The sequence below is a fragment of the Sarcophilus harrisii genome, chromosome 4 (genome assembly GCF_902635505.1).
Source record: "Sarcophilus harrisii chromosome 4, mSarHar1.11, whole genome shotgun sequence".
NCBI classification, from domain to species: domain Eukaryota; kingdom Metazoa; phylum Chordata; class Mammalia; order Dasyuromorphia; family Dasyuridae; genus Sarcophilus; species Sarcophilus harrisii.
The window spans coordinates 74,300,429-74,321,121 of NC_045429.1; the positions used below are offsets into that span (position 1 = coordinate 74,300,429).

A 20,693-nucleotide genomic window follows, 5' to 3' on the forward strand; every position below is an offset into this window, starting at 1 on the left:
GATCTGCCCCTTCACACTTAGATGTGGTCCTTAAATTATGTAGAGTAAGGTAAATTGGGGCTTTGTCTAATACAATAGGAAACCCTATTTCCCCATGTCCTAGCATAAATTGTTTTTAAACCAACTTATTTATAAAATCGTCCTTTTGTTGCTTTCTCAGGTTTGTTTAATACCTTTTTTCTCCTCTAGGGAAAAGTTAAAAATTGGATGTTGTCAGCTGGCCGAGATGGAATACACCATGCAGCAGTGCAATGCCTCTGTCTATATGGAAGCCAAAAATCGGGGATGGTCTGAAGATATGCTCAACTACAGGACTTGTTAAATGTTTTCTTCCTTAATCCTTTATGAGTTGGACTAGTTGAAATAACAGTATAATGTAGTTTTTGTTTTGTTGTGGAGTCTTTTGAGCCAAACCCAAAATTGGATCAAGAACAGTCCTCAGGTTTTCATGTTTGACTGCCTTTTGCTGAAACAAACAGCCAAGACCTGAAAAAAGCTTAGTACTTATGTCCTGGACAAATGTTTTTTACTGTGTAAGTTCAGTTCTTTTGGAGTCAACAACATTCCCCACTCCTCTTATCCCTAGATTATACAGATGGGATGATGAGGCTGTTGAGTACTCTTCTCAGTTTGAACTTGTCCTTAAGTCAGGTTATATCGTCACACTTGTGGGACCAGACATATAAGAACCAATCCCAATATGGCCACATCTTACAAACTGAACTTCAGCCACCTGGACTGTTTCGAGCTGGATTTACCCTGCAGGCCAGGGGACTAATACACATTTTGATGTAGCCTTTAATATGTAAATCTTCAGTTATGACCGAAAGCTTTTATTTTGGGGTCATTTTGCTGCTTTCAGTTCCTACACTATGGCATCAAAGTTAAGCTGCAATGCAACTCTACCTCTTGCATCCTTGTTTCTAAAAGAGGATTTGTGTGTTTCCCTGAAATGCAACTCTGCCCTAGTTTATAGTTTTAGCAGTGTTAGCTCTTGGCTGAAACTCAACATTTAGTCTTCTGCATTATTCATTTGTACAATGAAATTAGAAATGTACTCTACATTTGGTAACAAATCCAACTTAGGCATTCTATTCCAAATACATATGTCTTATTTATTTTAGAAAAATTAAATAAAAAAAAAATTTTGAGTAAACTGAAGTGTTTCTTGCTTTACTTTTCAAAGAAGTTGTATGAGGGATTGGAAGAGATTTTAAATTTCTAGTTAGGGTAGCACGTAAACATTTCCACTCCAAATACCCAGTTTGTATATTTAATGGAAGTAGCTGACAGTTAAACATACAAAACAGACAGCGTAGTTGAGGTCCATTACCAGAATATGGAAGTCAGACAATACAAGGTTACTGGACCACAGTCATAGGCAATTTTATGTAATCTGAATTTTGAATCCTAGTTTGGTTACCACCTGTGTATTTTTGGGCAAGTCACTTTAAATGCTATGAATTTAAGTATTTGGACTTTTAAAGGGACCTTATTTCATCTAATCCAATTCCCTTTTCTAGGTTAAGGACACTGAAACAGATTCCCTTTTCTTTTATCATGTCGTAGCTGGAGATAGATAGGCATCAGTAATTCTAGAATGACTATCTCCCTTCTCAGATGAAATGGCGTAGCTGTCTGTCCTAACCACTGGGAAGTGAGGGGGGAAGAGAAAGTTTCCTTACACATTATAAAGTTCTGCATTCCTCATTTTTCATAGCATACAACAGTTCTAAGGAAATAAGTACACAAACAATCATGTTCTGATTTTAATCCCATGGTACAAGGATTTCCTGTAAGGTACCTTTAATGTGTTTGCATCAGCAGTAAAGCATTAGAAAGTGCCAATTTTGGCATCTTGGTTAGGTGTGCAGCATTACACATTAGACACCAAGTATCCCAAATTTACCCATAAAACAAAAACATAGTTCTGCTTAATTAAGGTTGTTTCCAAAAAACTAGTAAGAGTGTGTATTAAATATTTCATGAGCAAGGGCTGCCATTTGGAGATGAATTGTACTGTTCAAGATGATTACTTTGAAAAGAAAACATTTCACTATCTTTCACTTAGCTTAAATGAGTCTTGTACAAAACATTCCTCAATCCAAATCAAAATACTTAAAGCCAGAATTATTTCCACTCTATTATAATCAGCTATGTTACTTTCAGAACCCTATTCAAATAATGAAAGTGTTGTATACAAAAAAACAAAACAAAAAAAAAGTTGCAGCTGAGGCCAAGGCTTAGAAGTTAGCATTCTAGGATTTGAAGGAAAGCTTTCTTCTTGGCCCATTCTAAGACTCTCCCTCTACTTCAATAATTTGAATCTGCCACTTTTCATATCAACAGATAAAAGTACTTTGCTGAGAATATAAAAAGTTTTTATAAAAAGGCAATCATAAAAGATTAATTCTTGTTAGGCATGTCAGCTTTCTTTAAAAAAAAAAAATAGCATTGTAATATATTTAAATAAGGATTTTTTTTTGTTACAATTGTTGTTACTGAAAAGGGGCCTGGGGAAAAAAAATTTGCCGACATCCCAATCAATACACCTTATTCCCTCTTGCCCCATAAAACACATTCAAAGGAGAAAGTCATTTCATGTGCAAATTGGCAAAACAAATGTGGAGAAGAGGGAAACTCTTGAAATGATATGCCCAATCAGTTCTTAAGTTTATTTTTTTTTTTTTACAATGTCAACTTTCAAAAAGATAAAAGTAACCAAAAAAATTCTAAAAGTACACAAAACAAACCTTCATGTTGGCATTCTTTTCAAATAAACACAAAAAATTATGTACAGCACATATTATAGTATGCAATATGCAAAAGCTTTGTGTTGCTGTTAGCAACTTCTATATACCCAACCCCATCCCCAATCCCACCCTATTCACAACTGTACCTCTACTAAACACAATTACATCACTAAGCCTGTTAGTTTGGAAAGGGCCTTAAAATTGTTAAAATTGGAAAAGCCTTGTATAGGGGCTCCATTCATTTGACTCAGGGTTATAGACTTCCACAGTATTCAGGAATTCATTGCCATCAAATCCTCCAACTGCATAAATGGTGTTCCCTACAGCGACAATGCCAGCGTTGCTCCTTGGTGAAGTCATGTTTCCCATCATCTTCCATTCATTTCTAGCTGGATCATACATCTCTACACAACTGACAGCATGAGAACCATCAAAGCCTCCTCCAACAAATAGCTTTCCTAAAAGAAAAATGCCAATACGTATCAATAGGAGCAAATACAAATAACTGCTGTATAAAAGTACCCATAGCAGAGACACAATGAACAAAAATCCAAAGGGAAGTCAGAATTTTAGTGATTCAAATGCATTATTATTTTTAACTTGTGGAATAACTATTTTGGAAGTGATTCTTCTTGACTGTTATTAAAGTGATCAATTCAATTTTAGAAAGGATGACAATGAGATCAAGACTCCAAAGAACCAAAAATTCCTGAGAAAACATTAAGAGGGCTTGTTTAGTCTAAAGTAGGTTAAATTATATGCAGAAACTTGAATATATATATAAATAAAATGGTAATGTAAAAGTAGGGGAGTAAGAAGATATACATATATATATAATGGTAATGTAAAAGTAGGGGAGTATATATATGAATTTTTTCAATATCGAGAGTATATTATTTCTCATTTTGTGCCTCTTGACAGTATTGGTGTATTACTGCCTCATCTGAAATGATCATTTTGTTCCCTTTCCCCATTTTATTCTTCATGTGTTCATATGCCATTTTAAAATCACAACTACCTTATAAAACTACTAAATGTTATTTCAAACTGAGAAAGGATTAAGATCTTTTTATAAGAAAATTTCTCCTTTAACAAAATCAAATTAATGGCTTTAAAAATCTATTCTCTTCATATTGAAATTTATAGTTATTTTTAAGTATGTAATAGTGGAAGATACAGAATTTGTTGAGTATTCTTTTGTTTCTAAATTTGAATTATAAAAATTATTTGGATCTATGGAACTTTTGGAAGCTACCAAATTTACTCACAGGTATATTAACCACTGAGAAATAGATGGGATCCAGCATTCAATTCATAAACAAAAAGAACCTCCCTTTCAACATGTAATTAGAGACATCAGAGTTTTTGCTTCCTTTAAAGTTGGTTATGGCAACACTAATTTCATTGTTTTTCCAGCTATGATCACTGACATCTTGGTAGAAAGGAAAACTCACCATTATGAACAGCTACTCCAGCTCCACGTCTAGCCACATTCATAGATGCAATCAGTGTCCAGGTGTTATTCTCTGGGTTGTAGCGTTCTACTGTATTCAAGCAATTCCAAGACTCAGCTCCTCCAATTATGTATAAATAACCACTAAGCTCACATACAGCTGATTGGTGTCTACCTATAAAGGCAAATTAAACTAGTGTTATCACCTTATTATCACCTAAAATTCCCTAAGGACTTATTTATTTCAAAGGAACTCAAGTAAATCTGCCTTAAAAAATATGAATGAATACCACCAACTTACGAATGTTAAGGGGAGCACAGCTGGTCCATGACTTTGTTACAGGATCAAACACATCACAATTTTTTAGTCCTTTCTGACCATATGGATCAGAGCCACCAAGGATGTATAGTTTTCCATTCAAAGCACAGACCCCTATATTTCAAGGAAACAAACAATTATATGCTATTTTAAAAATTCAAGTATCAGAGCAGCGAGATGGCACAGTGGATAGAGCAAGCACCAGCCCAGAAGTCAGAAGGACCAGAGTTCAGATCGAGTTTTACACAACACTTCCTGTGTAACCCTGGGCAAGTCACTGAACCTCAATTGCCTCAGCAAAAATAAAGTAAAATAAAACAAAAAACCTTTACCTGGACAAAAAATTATGTACCTGCATTACAACGGTTGGTTCTCAATTCAGGAACTTGAATCCAGTCATCTATGTTTGGATCATACATCTCTCCACAACTCAGGTCATCAGAGTGGCCGTTTGAACCGCCAACCACATAGAGCTGGCCCTAGGAAACAAACAAATTATTTCAGTCTCATCTGTTTAAAATTTCATCTAACTCAAAACTATAGAATTTCAATCAATTTCCAAGTCACAAGGAGAGACTAAAAAAATAATGGTTTCTACTACATATTGTGGGATCAACTCAATTACCATTAACACTGCCATTTGAAACCGGGCTCTTGGTGTTCTCATGGGAGCCAAGAAGGACCAATGATCTGTATGTGGATCATAGCATTCAACTGTGCGAAGACATTCTTCTCTATTGTAGCCACCTTTTGAAAGGATGATAAAACATTTACTATCAAAGTAATAAGCAATTCAATATATTTATGAGCTCAGAATTCCTTCAAATGTTTCTTGGAGTATACACACACAACAGAGTGCACTTATTTTTGAAGCTTTAACTACATGTTTGCTATAGAACTGAGAAGTAGATTTAATTCTTAAATAAGTCTACTGTTTATTCTTGGATTGAAATCTAGAATAAGAGGGAAAACAATTCATTTATATTCCCACACCAGTTGGACTGTTTTTTAAATCAAAGTCTCAACTTATGACTATTGGACAAAAGGCAAGAATATTTACCAATAGCTTCTTTCCACAGGCAAGAATGGGCAGTATTCAGAATAAATCATGAGGATTTATTATTATACTATATATTGAATCCTCCCTAATGTTCTACTGGATCAATGCCAATGTTCTTTTTTATTTTGTTTATTTTGTTTTATATTCCTTTTCTGTTTTTCTTTCTTCTTCTGTTTCTTTAAATTTAATATCCATTATAAACTTCGCTAGGCTTCTACATGTAAAATGTTTCTCAGGTTAACTTACCTGCAGCTATCAGTTTGCCATTCAATTCAGCTGTTCCTAGACCAGATCGAGCATAGTGCATGGGAGACCTGGGCTTTTCTACCGGGCCATCTGGTTGCAACTCAAAACTTAAACTTTTAATCAGTCGTGGAGTACTTGTTGGTGAACTCTGTGGACTGTTGCGTCCATGAAGGAAAATTACACAGAATACACCATCCAGCACAGCAAGACACAAGTAAGTATTATCTGCAAGCACAAGAACTTGGCATTAAAAACTACCCCTCAACAAACAATCTCCCCAAACAGATGAGACGATACCCCCTATTTCATTCTTTTGCAGAAAGGTGGGGATGTCTACTTGTATGGAACATAGATGTTAAGATTTTTTTTAAAAAAAATTTTGTTCCTCTTTTTTTCATTTTTAGGGGAAAAATATATAATGTGGAATGGCTTTCTTAGGAGGGATGGATAGTGGAAGGAATTCTGACTATTTTAAAAAACTCATCTACTTGTAATTTCAGTTTTGAAATCCATTATTTATACATACTATTAAATTAATATGTATGTTAAGACGTTTTAAAATATACAAAATATTAACAATTAATTTGGAGGTAAGTTTTTTCTTCCCAAATCAGTAAGAAAATTTTGCTACTCAATAGGGCAATTTGTCAATTTTTATACACTTACTTGAAGTCTTTTCTGAAGCAACAATTTTCCATTCATGCTTAGGACTTTGTACCGTAGCATTTGGAGAAGAGACACATCCAGTTGAACTGCTACTTATCTGCTTGTGGCCATTCTCACGTGGTGGCTTTTTCTGCAAAATCAAAAGGGAGCTACAGAAACCTAGCCAAAGACCACACACTGAACTACCTACCTCTGTGCCTCTGAGCTATTACGAAGGAAAACACATGATTCTAAAAATCCATGACCTATGTATGTCATTTATAGCACACCTAAATTTAAACAAATCCACTTTCTAACCACTGACAATTTTACTTGAACACCTATGTTAAGTGTTCACTTCATAAAAGAACCACGATATCTTAAGACAAGTCAAAAAACAATAGCCAATTTAATAATTAAGGAATTAGCTACAAGTAAGAATATACTTAATAATTTGAACAAGGAAATATTCTGACAACTTTATGTTTAAAGCATGAGAATCTCAAAGGCAAAAGGGAATAGAAGATACATTTGGTACACATTATGAGTTCACAGAATTTATTTTACAGATGTGTTAGAAGACCTAATTAATGTTTCCATTCAATGAGGAAGAAATATGTGCAGTGCCTTTAAGGCACAGTGCCAGGTAGAATTAACAGATTTTCAATGGAAAGAATTTAATAATCAACTCCCAGCTCTGATACTGCTACCTGTGTGACCTTGGGCAAGTGATTTCTTTTGACCTTTTCTCATCTCTTAAATGAGGAATACAAGTTTCTTCTAGTTCTAAATCAGTGACCCCAAATATCACTGCAGTTATATACAGAGGCAAGTAATAATAAGCCCATCTTCTAGCAGCTGTGAACCTACAAGTTAATACTATAGAGCACTGTGCAAGATTTCCCACAAGCCTGATCAATCTATAGAAGCCATGTCAGGAATTATAATTACATGAGAACATGACTCCATTTACAGACATATGGAGTCTGAACTGCAACAAATCCACAGTGCTGGTTTAAGTACCTCTAAAGTAATAATTTTTACTTCAGCCAGCCTTTATTTTTTGATGATCAGAGTACAGAGTTAACTTAACATTCTGACATAAATTTCTATAAATGAAGATTTCATCTGACCTGATAAAATTCATGAGTTTTTCAATAAAAATTATTCTGCACAGCCAAAAATGAGTATTTTTAATACTTGTTATCATTATCTCAAATCATCCAAATGTTATTTTGTTCATTTAGGTTGAATATCTTGATTAATATTTGGAGTAAAGTTTGTATGCTGAAAAAAGGCAATAAAAAATAAAGAGACTAGGGATAACTTGTAAACAATATGAAGCAAGAGGCATACTGGAATTAATAACCAAGTTTCTCCATATTGATTGATTTAGAGAATTCTTAGTATGCAAAAGAATTTAAGTTTTATCATTCTTTATGGTTCTGATATCTACATAATGTCATTATGATTTGCTACTTATGATATGATCCATCTCCAAACTGTCATTGTAAGCTCACACATTAAAAGACCAAACACTATATGCTAAGAAACATGTCCAAAACTTCTTAAATGTCCACACAATCAATCACCTGGCTACAAGGATCAAAACACTTCTTTATAGTCTCAAGCCTCTAGCACTAATTTATAACATGCTAACATCCCAATAGAAAAACCCAATTTTTACAGTCACTATTCTTTCATTACATCATTTAAAAAGCCCTTTGTCTTATTTGCAAATCTTAATTTAGGGGAAAGAATCCAAATGGAAATCTAGATTGGCTACTGATTACCACCTGGGAAAGACATAAATAAACATACTCCCATGTCCACAAATATCTTTCTGCCAAATGCAAACTGTCTGTAATAATATAAAAAATTCTGCTGCTTTACTTTCTTTACCAAAAAAAAGAATTTTTAGGTGTGCTATCAAGTTTACTATCAAATTTTAACCTGCAGTTACCTCCAACTCTGCAATGTGTACCTGCACAAACTGAATGTGGTCATCATCACTGCCAAACACCTCAGCCTGTCCATCTAGTAGATTCCCATCAAGCAGCTTGTGATCAGCTGAGTAGTACAACGTTTGAACCTGCAAAACAGCAATAGAATACCCATGTGGTGGCTCTTGTCACCATAACTACTCTCCTATTAGGTAGAATACAAAGACTCCACAAGGGAACCTCCAGTGAGTGTGCCTCTTGATATCTCACTCTGGCAAAATCACAAATTAAAAGAAAAATACAAGTCATGATGGTAAAAAAAAAAAGAAAAAAGAAAAAAGAAAAAAAAAGAAAAAAAGAAAAAGGAAAAAAAGGAAAAAAAAGAAAAAAAACCTTTTTTTTTTTTTTAAATAAAAATCTTCCAATACTGGCTTAAGAATCCTTGGCTTGTTCTGCTTGAAAGAAATTTTCATTTTTCATGACTCCTAATAATTATTAGCATTTTTGATGTAACATTAAGAGAGAAAGTATAAAAGCACAATATACAGGATCTTAAGTAATATACAGATACACAATCACATATTAGGGTTTTTACTCCCTGAAAATAAGCTCTTATCCCATGTACAACAATATTTTCCTCTTTGGGCAGGATGAAAAATGCCAACAAAAGTGAACTTTAAAAAAATTCAATTCCCAAGCCCCAAAACAGAAAAAAATGTGAGCATGCAATAATACATTACTAAAGCAGCCAAATAACAAGTGGCAAGGCAGAAGATCAACTGAGAACATAAATGACACAAGGTGTTTTTTTTTTTTTTTTTTCAAAAGTCTCTTAGGCTTATGTCTTTATCATATTATCTAGCTTCGGTGGAAATGCTACAATTGAGCAATTAAGTGCAGTGTCCTTAAGGAAAAAATTTTTCCAAGTCTTCTTCATTAATATTTTAGGCTTTGGTGCATATGTGTGTTTGTTTAGGGGATTGTTGGGGATCTTAAGAAAAAGTGGCCCAAGAGAAGTTTAGAGGTATGCATGAATAACACCAATGAAAGACATAAAGCTTTAAAGAAAAGAATCCTGTAAAGGAGTAAACACCATTAAATCATCATCGCTCTCTGCCCACAGCGGATTTTTCTTAGGAGAACTGGGGCAGGACTGCTGCTTCTGTACGTGTCAATACACTTGAGGTTTCTTCTTGTTTCTTCAGTCTTGGGTATCCTAGTTTTGTTAATAAACCTATAGGGAGATAAATCAATGGGGAGGAACAACCATTAGAAGCTTTTACCTACTTTTCACATTTAAAGCAAAAACCTGTGAAAGAAACATTAAGAATCTACAGAAATTTCAGTACCACCTCCCCGTTTCTAAAGCAAATTACATGCTACTTTAAAGAAAGTTATCAGCACATAATGAGCAAAGAAAAAAAATAAAAGAAAGCGGAAGACCAGACTGAACAGTTCATTCAGCTCACCTGGACACCCCCCCTGTTTCTCAGCTTAGGGGTACCTACAGCAAAATTTAAATTCTTTAGGGTCATGGTTATAAAATAAAAATGAAAGGGAATCCTTCATGTCAAAGCAACTTAACTTTAAAGAATTGTTTAATCCCATTTACTTAAAAACTAACCTCTTCCATCAGCTCTTCCAGACTGTCTCCGTTCTCCCAGATGCTACGCTGTACCCAGTTGATTACCTTTGTATATAATTTGCCATTGCTAGGTAGGCAGACATTGTCTTCAAGCATGACCTCCAACTAGAGTTCCAAAAAGAGAAAATAATCATTAAAATATGTTTTAGTGCCCAGTTTGTCAGTAAAAACTCTAGGTTCTACTTATTGCATGAGTTTCTATTGCAAAATTATGTAAATACCAATTTTTCATGTTTATTCTACCTAAAACTTTTTTCTACATTTAATTAAAAACTGCACTCCTTTTTAAAGAAAAACAGATAAAATTTGAGAAAAACAGGAAAAAAGATACTTAGCCAGATATTAAGATAAAACCATTTCACTTGAATGATTTTTACAACCTTCTTTGAAATACACCTTTTATACCATTTTTCTAGTATATAGGTGTATAAGTGGTAGAGAATAATACGCTTCTAAAAACAAAACAAAAAGGGGAAAGAACTAGATACTGAACTAAAGTGAAACTAGTCACTAATAATCTTGACCACAAGCCAGGCTGAGAAAATGTATTACACTCCTTTCACTGAGACAGGTAAGAACTATTTATAACAGTTTTTTAAAACTATTTTATTTTGCTTAATCTTTGTTTCTAAGAAAGACCTTATCTGGAAATGACCTGAAGGGTACAAAACTTTAAAAAATGAAGCAGGCAGGATAGTTTTTATTTTTCTTCTTACTTTTAGCCGTGGAAGCTTAAGAAATTCCTCTTCTTCTGAAATTTGTAATAGGTGTTCCTGGATATAAATATCAACTTTATTCAACAAACGTGAGTCTCCCATGCAACTTGCAAAATTCCGGTAAGAGATACAGCTTGAAACATCCATCCTGGATAGTAAATAGTCACCACAAACCTTTGAAAAAAATAAAGATATGCAAATATAGGAATATTTCACAACTTCTCTGTGAATTTGTAACCTCTACTTTTCAATAGTAAATCTTGAAAAAAAACCAATAAAAGCTCCAGAGAGCAGAAAAGGCAGGATATAATGTTGATGTTTAAAGGATTTTACCATGAGTTAGAAAGGCCTCTGAGATGGGAACAGTAGGATCTGGAACCTAGCCTATTAAAAGTTTTTTGGTTTAACCACAGATCCCAAACAACAAAGAAAGCCCCAAATTTATTTTCATTTCTATTAAGCAATTATCTCTGTCAAGGATCTACATGCATACTTCCTTTACTTGTGAAAATTTTCATTTGAGCCATGATAATAAATTTTCAAAGTTATGCACATAACTAAGATCAGAGCAACACTGAATTCTCCTTATATAAATAAGACTGTACCTGCTTTACTCTGTCCATCTTTAGCTTCTTAGCTGCGGAATAAACATCTTTTACTAACTCCTTATCAGCTTTCAATCTATTAAAAAAAATTCAAAGGTCCATTATGGTATATCCATATTAAGGTTTCTAAAACACATGTTTTAAATTAGGAATTTTAAAATTCTGATATGGAAGCTCACTTTCATGTGATAAAGTACTTACTGAGCAGTGTAGGCATAATTCAACAAAACTTCAACGGCTTCTGGATTGAGATCGTCAAATTTAACATGAGAAACTCCATGAGGATCACTATCACTATTGAAGATTTCAAATAAGTAGGGACTGCAGCAAGCCAACACAGCTCTGTGTGCCAACATCTCATGCCCACAGACCTTAAGATTTTAAAGAATTACAATCAGAAATTTAATAAATCAACAAATCATTATGTAATATTCAGTTCTCTCAATTTCCCCCAAGTTATCTGTTCTCAAAGTATACTTTATAAATGCCTTTTATGGAAAATATATTAAGTCTGGAAATTTTTGTGACCTGGCAATAAAAAATATATGTCTTCTTTATTTATTTATTTTTTTTAAAAGAACTACCTCCATATATTGCCCAAGCCAGATACAGGAACCTGATTTCTGATAGTCTCTGATCTCCTATTTAAGCAACTCAATCGTCCCCAGCTCCTAAAAGTTCCCTATATTAATGCCATTTAGTGTATATACCAGACTAGCTTAGCCTACTCTTGCTTATACCTCCACATCACTCCAATAATCAAATTTTATGTACCTGAAGTCGAACATCACAGAATTGGCCACTTTTTCGCAAAGCATTTAATTTGGCAACTGAAGACTCAATAAAATTTTCATCTTCAAACATTAAATATCCATTGGGAATCATTTTTAAATGTAGGTTTGGCTGAGAAAAAGAAAACATCTGTTATTTTTTTCTTCCTAGAAAATAACCATTTAAAAAAATTAACAATTTTGTTACACAAAAGACTAAGACCTTTTTATAAATCCTATTTTATTCAAGTAGGATATCCTTAAATTACCATGTACATTACATGGAATATAAAAATATATTCCAAACAACAATGCAGCAAAGGATGGTCAATAAAATGTCCCAAAGCAATGAAGACCAATCTATCCCTAAACCTTAATCTTAAAGGCTAGCAAGCAGAATGACTAGAGATGAGGACCACTTTCAGGTTTCCATCCCTGTTAATTATCCCTTCTTTAAGAAGTAAACTCTGAACTCTTGTACTGATTTATCTCAACCTACAATGAAAAAGAACTTCCTAATCTAAAACTAGAAATATCCTCTAATTCATTTTCCTTTCTTTCCTCCTCTCTGGTTAATTCCATGGGTAGGATACAGACTCATTTTAAATTGAGATGTCACAGAAAATCATCTGGTCATATACCCAGAAGCCCTGCCACTTTTAACCTTATAACCTTGACAAAATCATTTGCTCCTCAATCTGGGACTCATTGTCAAATGAAGAGCTATGACCTAGACACAGAAATCCCTTTTAGCTCAAAATCTTGAGACAATACAAATGGAGGAAAAAAAAAAAATCAATGAATAACTCTATTCACACATATAGCCTAGTTAAAATTTTTTTAAACAATTTAATAAATCTCTAGAACTATAGCCTTTAGAAGCCAAATTAAACTTTCACATTCTATATAATCTAAAATCTTTACTTTATAAAGTAAAAATCCATTTATTTACCAAAGGTATATTTATTTTTTCATTTACCTGCATGCATTAAAAAAATTAATGCTAAAATTCTACTTACAAAAATAGGAAAAAAATAGATCATTGAAGTAAACATCAAAATAGATTTTTATTTTTCAGTCACTGAAGTTTAAAATACTGACACATTTGGTATAACTTAAATGATATCAAAGAATTCATATTCCTAATGTTGTCAGTGAGAAATATTCAACAATTTGGGAGTGAAATGAACATATATATATGAAAGAGTACCACAGCTTTTTACTTTTGACTTTGATAAAAAGGTTTGTAATGCTTAACAAAAATTCTAAAAGAAATTCTTACCTAGCAGAGATTTTAGCAAAACATCAGTGTTCTGCATTTAAAGTCTTGTCAGGTATTAAGCTTTTACTCACCTACTAATATATTTGTGAGAATTTATGCCAGAAGATTTGTTAATAATCCAAGGGAACTGGAGTGTGAAAATGCAGCACACGATTTTGTATCTTCTTCTATGAAGACAGGGGGCTGAATAAAGGCAGATGTGTTTAAAGCTGCAATGGTGATTCCAAAACTATCAGGCTTGAAAATGATGTAATCAAGTCCTTAAAAGCTATAGACATGAATTTCTTCTGTGATAATCATGCATTATAATCTGTAAAAGAGAGGGGTTTTTTTAAGACAAATTAAAGTTCTGCCAAGAGTTTACAATCTCAAAATATAAGCAACCTTTAAAAAAACAAACAATTGATTTAGCTTCAAGTGCAAGATTACATATAAAAATGTCTCAAACTCAAAAATTAACTGACTTGAATTTCCTTCCTAATTCCCCCACATGATTCTATTAATTATTTGCTCCATAAATGACAATTCTTTTCAAGATCCAATAATCCTTGAGTTTGGGGAAATTCTACAAACAAAAGAAATCTAAATATAGTTAATATGCTCACTTCAATATTTTTTCCTAGTAAGAATTAGGGAAAATATATTTATGAGCATACTCAATTTTTTTTTCATTTCTGATTATATCATTCCCTTATATAGCCAGTCATTTCTTTTTACAATGCCAATTTTTTTTTTTTAATTTCCAAAACTAATTTTTTTTTTTAACCAACTTACTCCAATAGCTTACGTCTATACCCACAGTCCTTTCTACAATTTTTTAAAGGTAGGGGGCATTTTCTCTTCTCTGGAGTCACTCTTGGTCATATGTAGATTTAACATTTACATTGTTGCAGTCATTTTTTATACGGTTTTTCTGGAGTTGCTTTCTTTACTGTTCATATAAATCTTCCAGGGATTCTCTGAATTTTTCATAATCATCGCTTCTTATGGCATATAATATTGCACTATGTTTTTTATGCCACAATTTGTTTAGCTATTCTCCAGTCAACATGTGATATACAGAGCAGACCTCAAAGCCAGAAGATTTACTTTCAATAAATGCAAGCAGTGACCTTGGGCTAATCATTTAACCCCATGTTATGCTAATGGTATCAAATTCAAACAGTTTTAAAATGTGATGTTATCTACCTTTTATCATCCTGTTATTTTGTTAAATATCCTAAATACATGCCCCAACTTATCCCAATTAGTAACTATGTATTTTGTTTCTCTTCTTTGCTACTTCAAAAAATGCTGCTATGACTTACTGGTATATATGGGACTTCTCTTTTTGTCTTTAGACAGCCTATGTCTTACAGTGGGATCTTGGAGTTAAAGGATATGGATATTTTAGTCATTTATTGAGTATAATTCTAAAGTGATTTCCAGAATAGACTGATCAATTCACAACTTGAGTGTATTAAAGTGGCGGTCTGCAGCCCCCTCATTTTCTAGATTTTTTTTTTTGAAGGTGACTGAATTCTGAGGAAGAACAACATTTAATGGAGAATGCAGATGCCTCTGGGATGTGCAGAAAGATATGAAATTCTAAAGCCTTTTAATGTACCACAAGCAGACAACATGAAAATAGTTAAAGGATTGTATATGAAGCATTATTCAAATAGATTAAATTCTCATCTTGTCGTTTAGAAGAGAAATCAACACATGATTGTTGTTGATTGATGATATGAAGCACATCGAAAACTGTGTGGCTAGGCTATGCCAAATGAAGGAACTTAGAAAAGAGTAAAGGAAAACATCAAAGCGTCACTGTGACAACAAACACATTTATCATGCTTGGCTCCACAGGAGAAAACTAGGAACAATACCTACAAGTTATAGAAAAGCAGATTTCAGGTCAGCAAGACTTTCTAATCAATAAGGCTTTCTACAAGTTATCACTGAATTTCTTTAGTTGGTAGTTAGAGAAAAATATTTGAATCTAGGTATTGATTCAGAGGCTGATCTACATGCATGTCTGAGTATATGAATAGGTAATAGTTTGCTTCTTTAACAATATAATGATAGTTATTTCTTATAATTTTCTCAAAATTAAAATGTCTTTCTACACAAATGCAAGATATCACATATTATAGTTACCATTTCTCCATAAAGAGTATATTACATGTCACGTGAACTAGTAGTACTACAAACTACTTCAGTAGTTTTCTTGTAACTGATTACAAGTGCCCAGAGCTCTGTCTGCCATTATTCCAGTTTAATGAAATAAACCATAAGATAATCTTAAGCGTAACATATAAAAAACAAATGATACTAGTTTTTATTATCAATTGCCATCCATAAAACTTACAGCGATTAAGACCAATAACTATAAAAAAATTTGACCGTTAAATTCACTTTAGCTGTGTCAAGTAATAGACATTTATCTTTCATTCATTCTTGGTTTAACAAATTTAGTTTTTTTTTGTTTTTCCACAAGAGCACTGTATGCACATTGTATAAAATTTTCAAAATATGTAAACATTCATTTTAGTGACATGTCTCAACCATTTATTGGGGAAGGAAGCCCCTAATTGAAATTCACTGCCCTAGCAACTTTTCTTGCATATGAAATTGAGCTTACAAGTCAAGGAAACATTTGTCACTATCAGATCATCCCATGACCACTGAAAAGAAAATTTTATTTGGGAAAAAAAATAGTCAAACAAAAGAATAAACCAGATAATCCCTAGAAAATCTTAATTAGTCTTTGATTATTTTTTTTTTTACTACAATTTGTAGGAAGACAAGCTTTTTGATTAATACTGACATATGCACATCTTAAAAGACTTACTCAGAAACCTCACAACATATAGGGAAATTTCATAATGAAATGGGGAAATCAGCTATTCTAGATTGCAAACTAGTTCCCTTTATATAATACAAGTCAAAGCTGGGTTCAAGTTAAGAGCACATTGTCTAAATTTTTAGACTATGATCAAAGCTTTTATAGGCATTTACAGTAATGAAAAGTATGAAGGAACCCCCTATTTTTAATGTGGTTCTGTAAAGTATTTTTTATAGTAAATACACATGGCACATATTTTTTCAATGTGAAAACTTATTATTTAAAGGTTAACATATCCAGAAATATGACTCAATACTTTGAAGTCATTGATATGCAACCATTGTCTTCTGATTACAAGATTTTTGCTACCAGAATGTGCCTGCAGAGTGAACTTGCTATTCTTCAGAGCTATCACACTCAGCAAAAACGTATACCAAGAGGTAGCCATGTTATGAGTAAAGCATTCCTTTAAAGTAACAATGATTTTACAATGTGATCCCATGTATAATATAAGAGTAACTGAGTTTTAACTACGGCATAATTAGTTAAGGTTTGTAAAAAAGCTTTTTATACATTTATCTCATTTTCATCCTCCAGAAGTAAATTAGAGAGATACTTTGTCCTTGTTTAATTTACATTTTTATCATGGCAATTAAGATAACAAATTTCAGCCTTTTTGTAAATTTTGTGATGTGTGGCTCCCTCTTTGATTTAATTAAAAAAAAAATTCTAGACCTTAGATATTACCTTAGATAAATTGTAACTAAACTAACAGTCATTTTCTAAGTTCTTTTTATTATGTATTAATAGACAAAAGCTTGATTTCTCAACAGCCCACAAAATCGCAGTGTATGTCTACAATTTTTTGTAATAAAGACATAACTCTAAGCCACAGGTTTAGAATCCATTCCTGTACCCTGTACATAATGAATTCTTATCATATTCTAGGTTATGAACAGAAATTCAAATTCTCCAATTCAAGGGTGGATCAATTTACCCTTTTCATAAACCATTGATAACAGTTATTCACTCTTCTCCCAACTTGAAGGATTGAAAATAGACCTTATACTCATCCCTTTCTTTGAGAACCCAAAACATATATTTGATAATACCCAACTTTAATTGAAATGGAAATGAATACAACTAAACTAATAAAGCTCAATGGAAAGACCGGATAAATTTTAAATATAGGTCATTAATTGTGAATCAGTGAATAGAAAAAAGAAAACCAGAATAAGATTTTTTTAGGGAAGATCACTAATATGCATATCAGTTCAAAGACTCTACATACAGTATACTTTTCTTTGAGTATGCCATCTACTTTACTTTAAAGTTTAAAAAAAAAAAAGAGAGAGAATAATTATGGACAAAGATGGAGAGAGGGGGCAAAAAAAACAGAAAAGAGACAAAGGAACATAAAGTAAGAGGGAAACAAAGATCTGAAAATGGTAGTCAAAACAAACTGTTTTAGTCTTATTTACTTAGTATTCCCTTGGGTGGTGTGGTCAGAGCAAGTAATCACTGTTTTTCAGTGGAGACTTAATTATTAGGAAATACTCCTTCTCTTAAGGATAAAGTGAAGATTAGAATTCTTACTTGTTAAGGATTTGGTTCAGCAAGGAACAAGGCTTTTAAATTGTTTAAAACATTGAAAACTTGGTAAGAATGGCAGCTCATCTCCCCCAGCAGAAAATCAGTAGCTGGTATCAGCTTTTCCCACAACCTTCCTTTTCCCCTTGCAGAACTCTCAAAAGAGTTGGAATTAAAACTAGAGACTTTCTCTGATTTAAAAAAAAAAAAAAAGGCATATTACCAATATTACATAAGAATATCCTTAAAGGAAATTAACTGCCACATAAAGGTAAGTCACCTAGAGACAAAACTGAGAGGTACTTGATTTTTTATATGCCACAGAAAGTCAAAGCTGTCTTTTTCACCTCTGTTTCAGGTAACAATTTATACCTATATCGTTCAAAGTCAAAGGCCATTATTTTGACTTTCTTTCTCCGGTAACCTAAAGCCATCCAACAACTATGAAACCACAACTTCAATTCTTAACAATGAACAAATTCATCAATTCTCTAATAGGAGCAAGAAATTGATTTCCAAAAGAAAACTTAAAAGCAATAACCTTAAAAAAAAAAAAAAAAAAACTAAGCTGTACTCTATATATTGACAAAGATGGCAAAATGAACCTATAAACTAATACAATTATTACCACAAGGCTATTAAAAGATGTCACAAAACAGAACAGCCCAGCTGGAGGCTTGTTCCCCTGTCACTGACTCATCCAGTTTACCTGTAGTGACCAAATTATTACCATCTGAAATTGATCTTCTAAGGAACACAAATTACTCAAAAGCATTATTTTCATGATACCCAAAATTATTAACATTTCCATCTACAGGCAACCAAGACACGGCTCAAATAAGATAGTAATCAAATTATTAATATAATTTCTTCATTCCCAGGACCTCTAGAAAAAGGACTAACTAGTTCAACAAAATATGGCTTTAGATCAGGGTCTTTACTGTGTTTGTTCTACAGATAAGAGAATTTCTGCATTCCCCCTAGTGTATCATTAGTTAAGATGAGCCACACCACACTGCGAAAAATGCACAAGTGATGTCAAGGTGTTCTGGTTGTTTTTCCCTATTATTTAGCCATGGACCACAAATTATAAAACAGTGAACAATTCAAAGAAATCCGGGTAAACAAAAGGCTGTTCTTCCAGGAGCTTATGATGTCTTTAATTGTCATCTAATTGTCATTTCATGGTCACTTTCATGCATTACTTTTATACAAGTATATATGAAACACATCAAGAAGGACTTAAAATTATGCCGTTAGGGAATTAGCATCCCTCTACCACGTGTAAGAAACGTGACCATTTTATTAAGTGTTCCAGGGTTTCTAAGACCCTCAGGGCTGGTGGCACGGGGTGGGGGGAGGGGGCGCCCGAACCGAACCCTCCAGATGCAGGACGAGGTCCGGCTCCCGCCCCCTCGGTTCCGCAGCCCCAGCGCCCCACGCGGGGAGGCTCGGCACCCCGCCGGCGGCACACCCCCAGCTGGCCATTGGACGGCTTCCCAATCAATCAGCCCCGACACGTCAGGGCAGCCCATGGCTGCCTCTTCCCGCCCCCTCTTCCCCTCCGCTTGGCAAGAGAAGCAGGCAACGTGGAGGGAACAAAGAAGCCCCGGGGCCGGCGCCTCCGCGCCTGGAGAACCCGACCCGGGGCGGACGGCTCTCTCGGGCCCCGCTGACTCGGGCGCGTCCTCATCGCGCCCCGGCCCCGCTGCGGGTAAAAGAGACGCAGGGGCTCACGCTCCAGCCCGCGGGAGCAGGGAGGGAGGTTCCCGCGCCTCGTTCCCCGCGACCGCCGGTGACAGCTCCGAGAGGCCGTCAGGTGCACTTCCGAGGTCGGGGAGGGGGAGCTCACCATCCCGTACCTCCGGTTCCTGCCTCGTGTCCTTGCAGCGCTACACCGATAAACCTCCCCCCTTTCGGGGAAGACAGACGACGCACGCGTGCCGCCCCCTCCTCGTTTGCGGGCATCGGGACGACCCCGCCAGGAGCGCGCGGGGCTGAGCCTCTCCCGGACTGCTCATGGCCGGCGCCGGGGTCCCCGATTCCCGGCCCTGCGCCTGCACCCGCCAGGCAGCCAGGCCGGGCTCCGCACCCCTCTCCGGCCGGCCGCACAGGCGCCCTTCTCCCCGCTCTCCACCCCCAGCAGGTAACGCCCGCGGACGTTACCTGGTTCCTCTGAGAAACGACGAAAAAATTCATCGCTGGAGTTTCGGGGGGATCAGGAGGAAGCGGGTGGGGAGCGGTCCCAACGGAAAGCGCCTCGAGGCGGCGGAGGCAGCGATCGGAGAGGGAGGGCTGGCTCAGCCAAAGGGAGAGACAGAGGGGAAGGGGCTCCGCACGGGCAGGGTCGCTCGCTCGCCCGCCCGCCCTGGGGAGGAGGACGAAGAAGAGAAGGAAGAGGAGAGAGAGCCGCCGCCGCCGCTGATGCCCGCAAGCCCGCACAGAAGACACGTCCGACCTCCTCACGCGCCAGAAGACACTGCCGCCTCCCGCCCGGCGTTGGCCGCACCCCCTTCCACACGTCACCGCGTGCGCCTGCGCTTCTGGCGCTGCCCCCCCCTTCCTTCTTGCGTGAATCCCTCAGCGAATCAGAGCCCGACACACAATCACTCCGCTTCCCTCCTTCCAACTCCCGCCGGAGCCGGAGCCCTGCCTCTCCCCCTCCCCGCCCCTCCCCCTCCCCTCCCTTCTGCAGCCGCACTAGGTCAGTGCAAGGTGATGCGCGGGCGAGATCCTGGGCAGAGTGGGTCGTGCCGCCGCCTTCTGTTGCCATTCCTCCTCCTCCTCCTCCTCCCCTTCCCCTTCCCCGCCGGGAGCTTTTTTTTTCTAATTTATTCTT

General features: G+C 35.7%; 2 protein-coding genes across 6 annotated transcripts in view; one reads left to right on the forward strand and one right to left on the reverse strand.

Moving 5' to 3' along the window:
• The window catches only part of SWT1 (SWT1 RNA endoribonuclease homolog), a 133,668-nt gene extending 133,189 nt beyond the window's left edge, over nucleotides 1–479 (forward strand). For all 5 annotated transcript variants that reach the window (XM_031937034.1, XM_031937033.1, XM_012547738.3 and 2 more), the window contains exon 19: nucleotides 190–479. In XM_031937034.1, coding sequence (XP_031792894.1) covers nucleotides 190–322 — 133 coding nt within the window. In that variant the 3' untranslated portion in view covers nucleotides 323–479. The remainder of the gene's footprint in view (nucleotides 1–189) is intronic.
• A 780-nt stretch (nucleotides 480–1,259) lies between these two features.
• Nucleotides 1,260–20,141, reverse strand: IVNS1ABP (influenza virus NS1A binding protein). Its single transcript, XM_031937037.1, has 15 exons — nucleotides 20,021–20,141; nucleotides 13,509–13,747; nucleotides 12,160–12,288; nucleotides 11,587–11,756; nucleotides 11,386–11,461; nucleotides 10,781–10,954; nucleotides 10,044–10,169; nucleotides 8,461–8,568; nucleotides 6,498–6,627; nucleotides 5,832–6,056; nucleotides 5,151–5,272; nucleotides 4,878–5,004; nucleotides 4,508–4,639; nucleotides 4,208–4,381; nucleotides 1,260–3,211 (listed from the first exon to the last, which is right to left on the reverse strand). Exons 3-15 carry the CDS (start codon nucleotides 12,268–12,270, stop codon nucleotides 2,958–2,960), a joined length of 1,929 nt encoding a protein of 642 aa, XP_031792897.1. The 5' UTR covers nucleotides 12,271–12,288; nucleotides 13,509–13,747; nucleotides 20,021–20,141; the 3' UTR covers nucleotides 1,260–2,957.
• Between the last annotated feature and the right edge of the window lie 552 nt (nucleotides 20,142–20,693).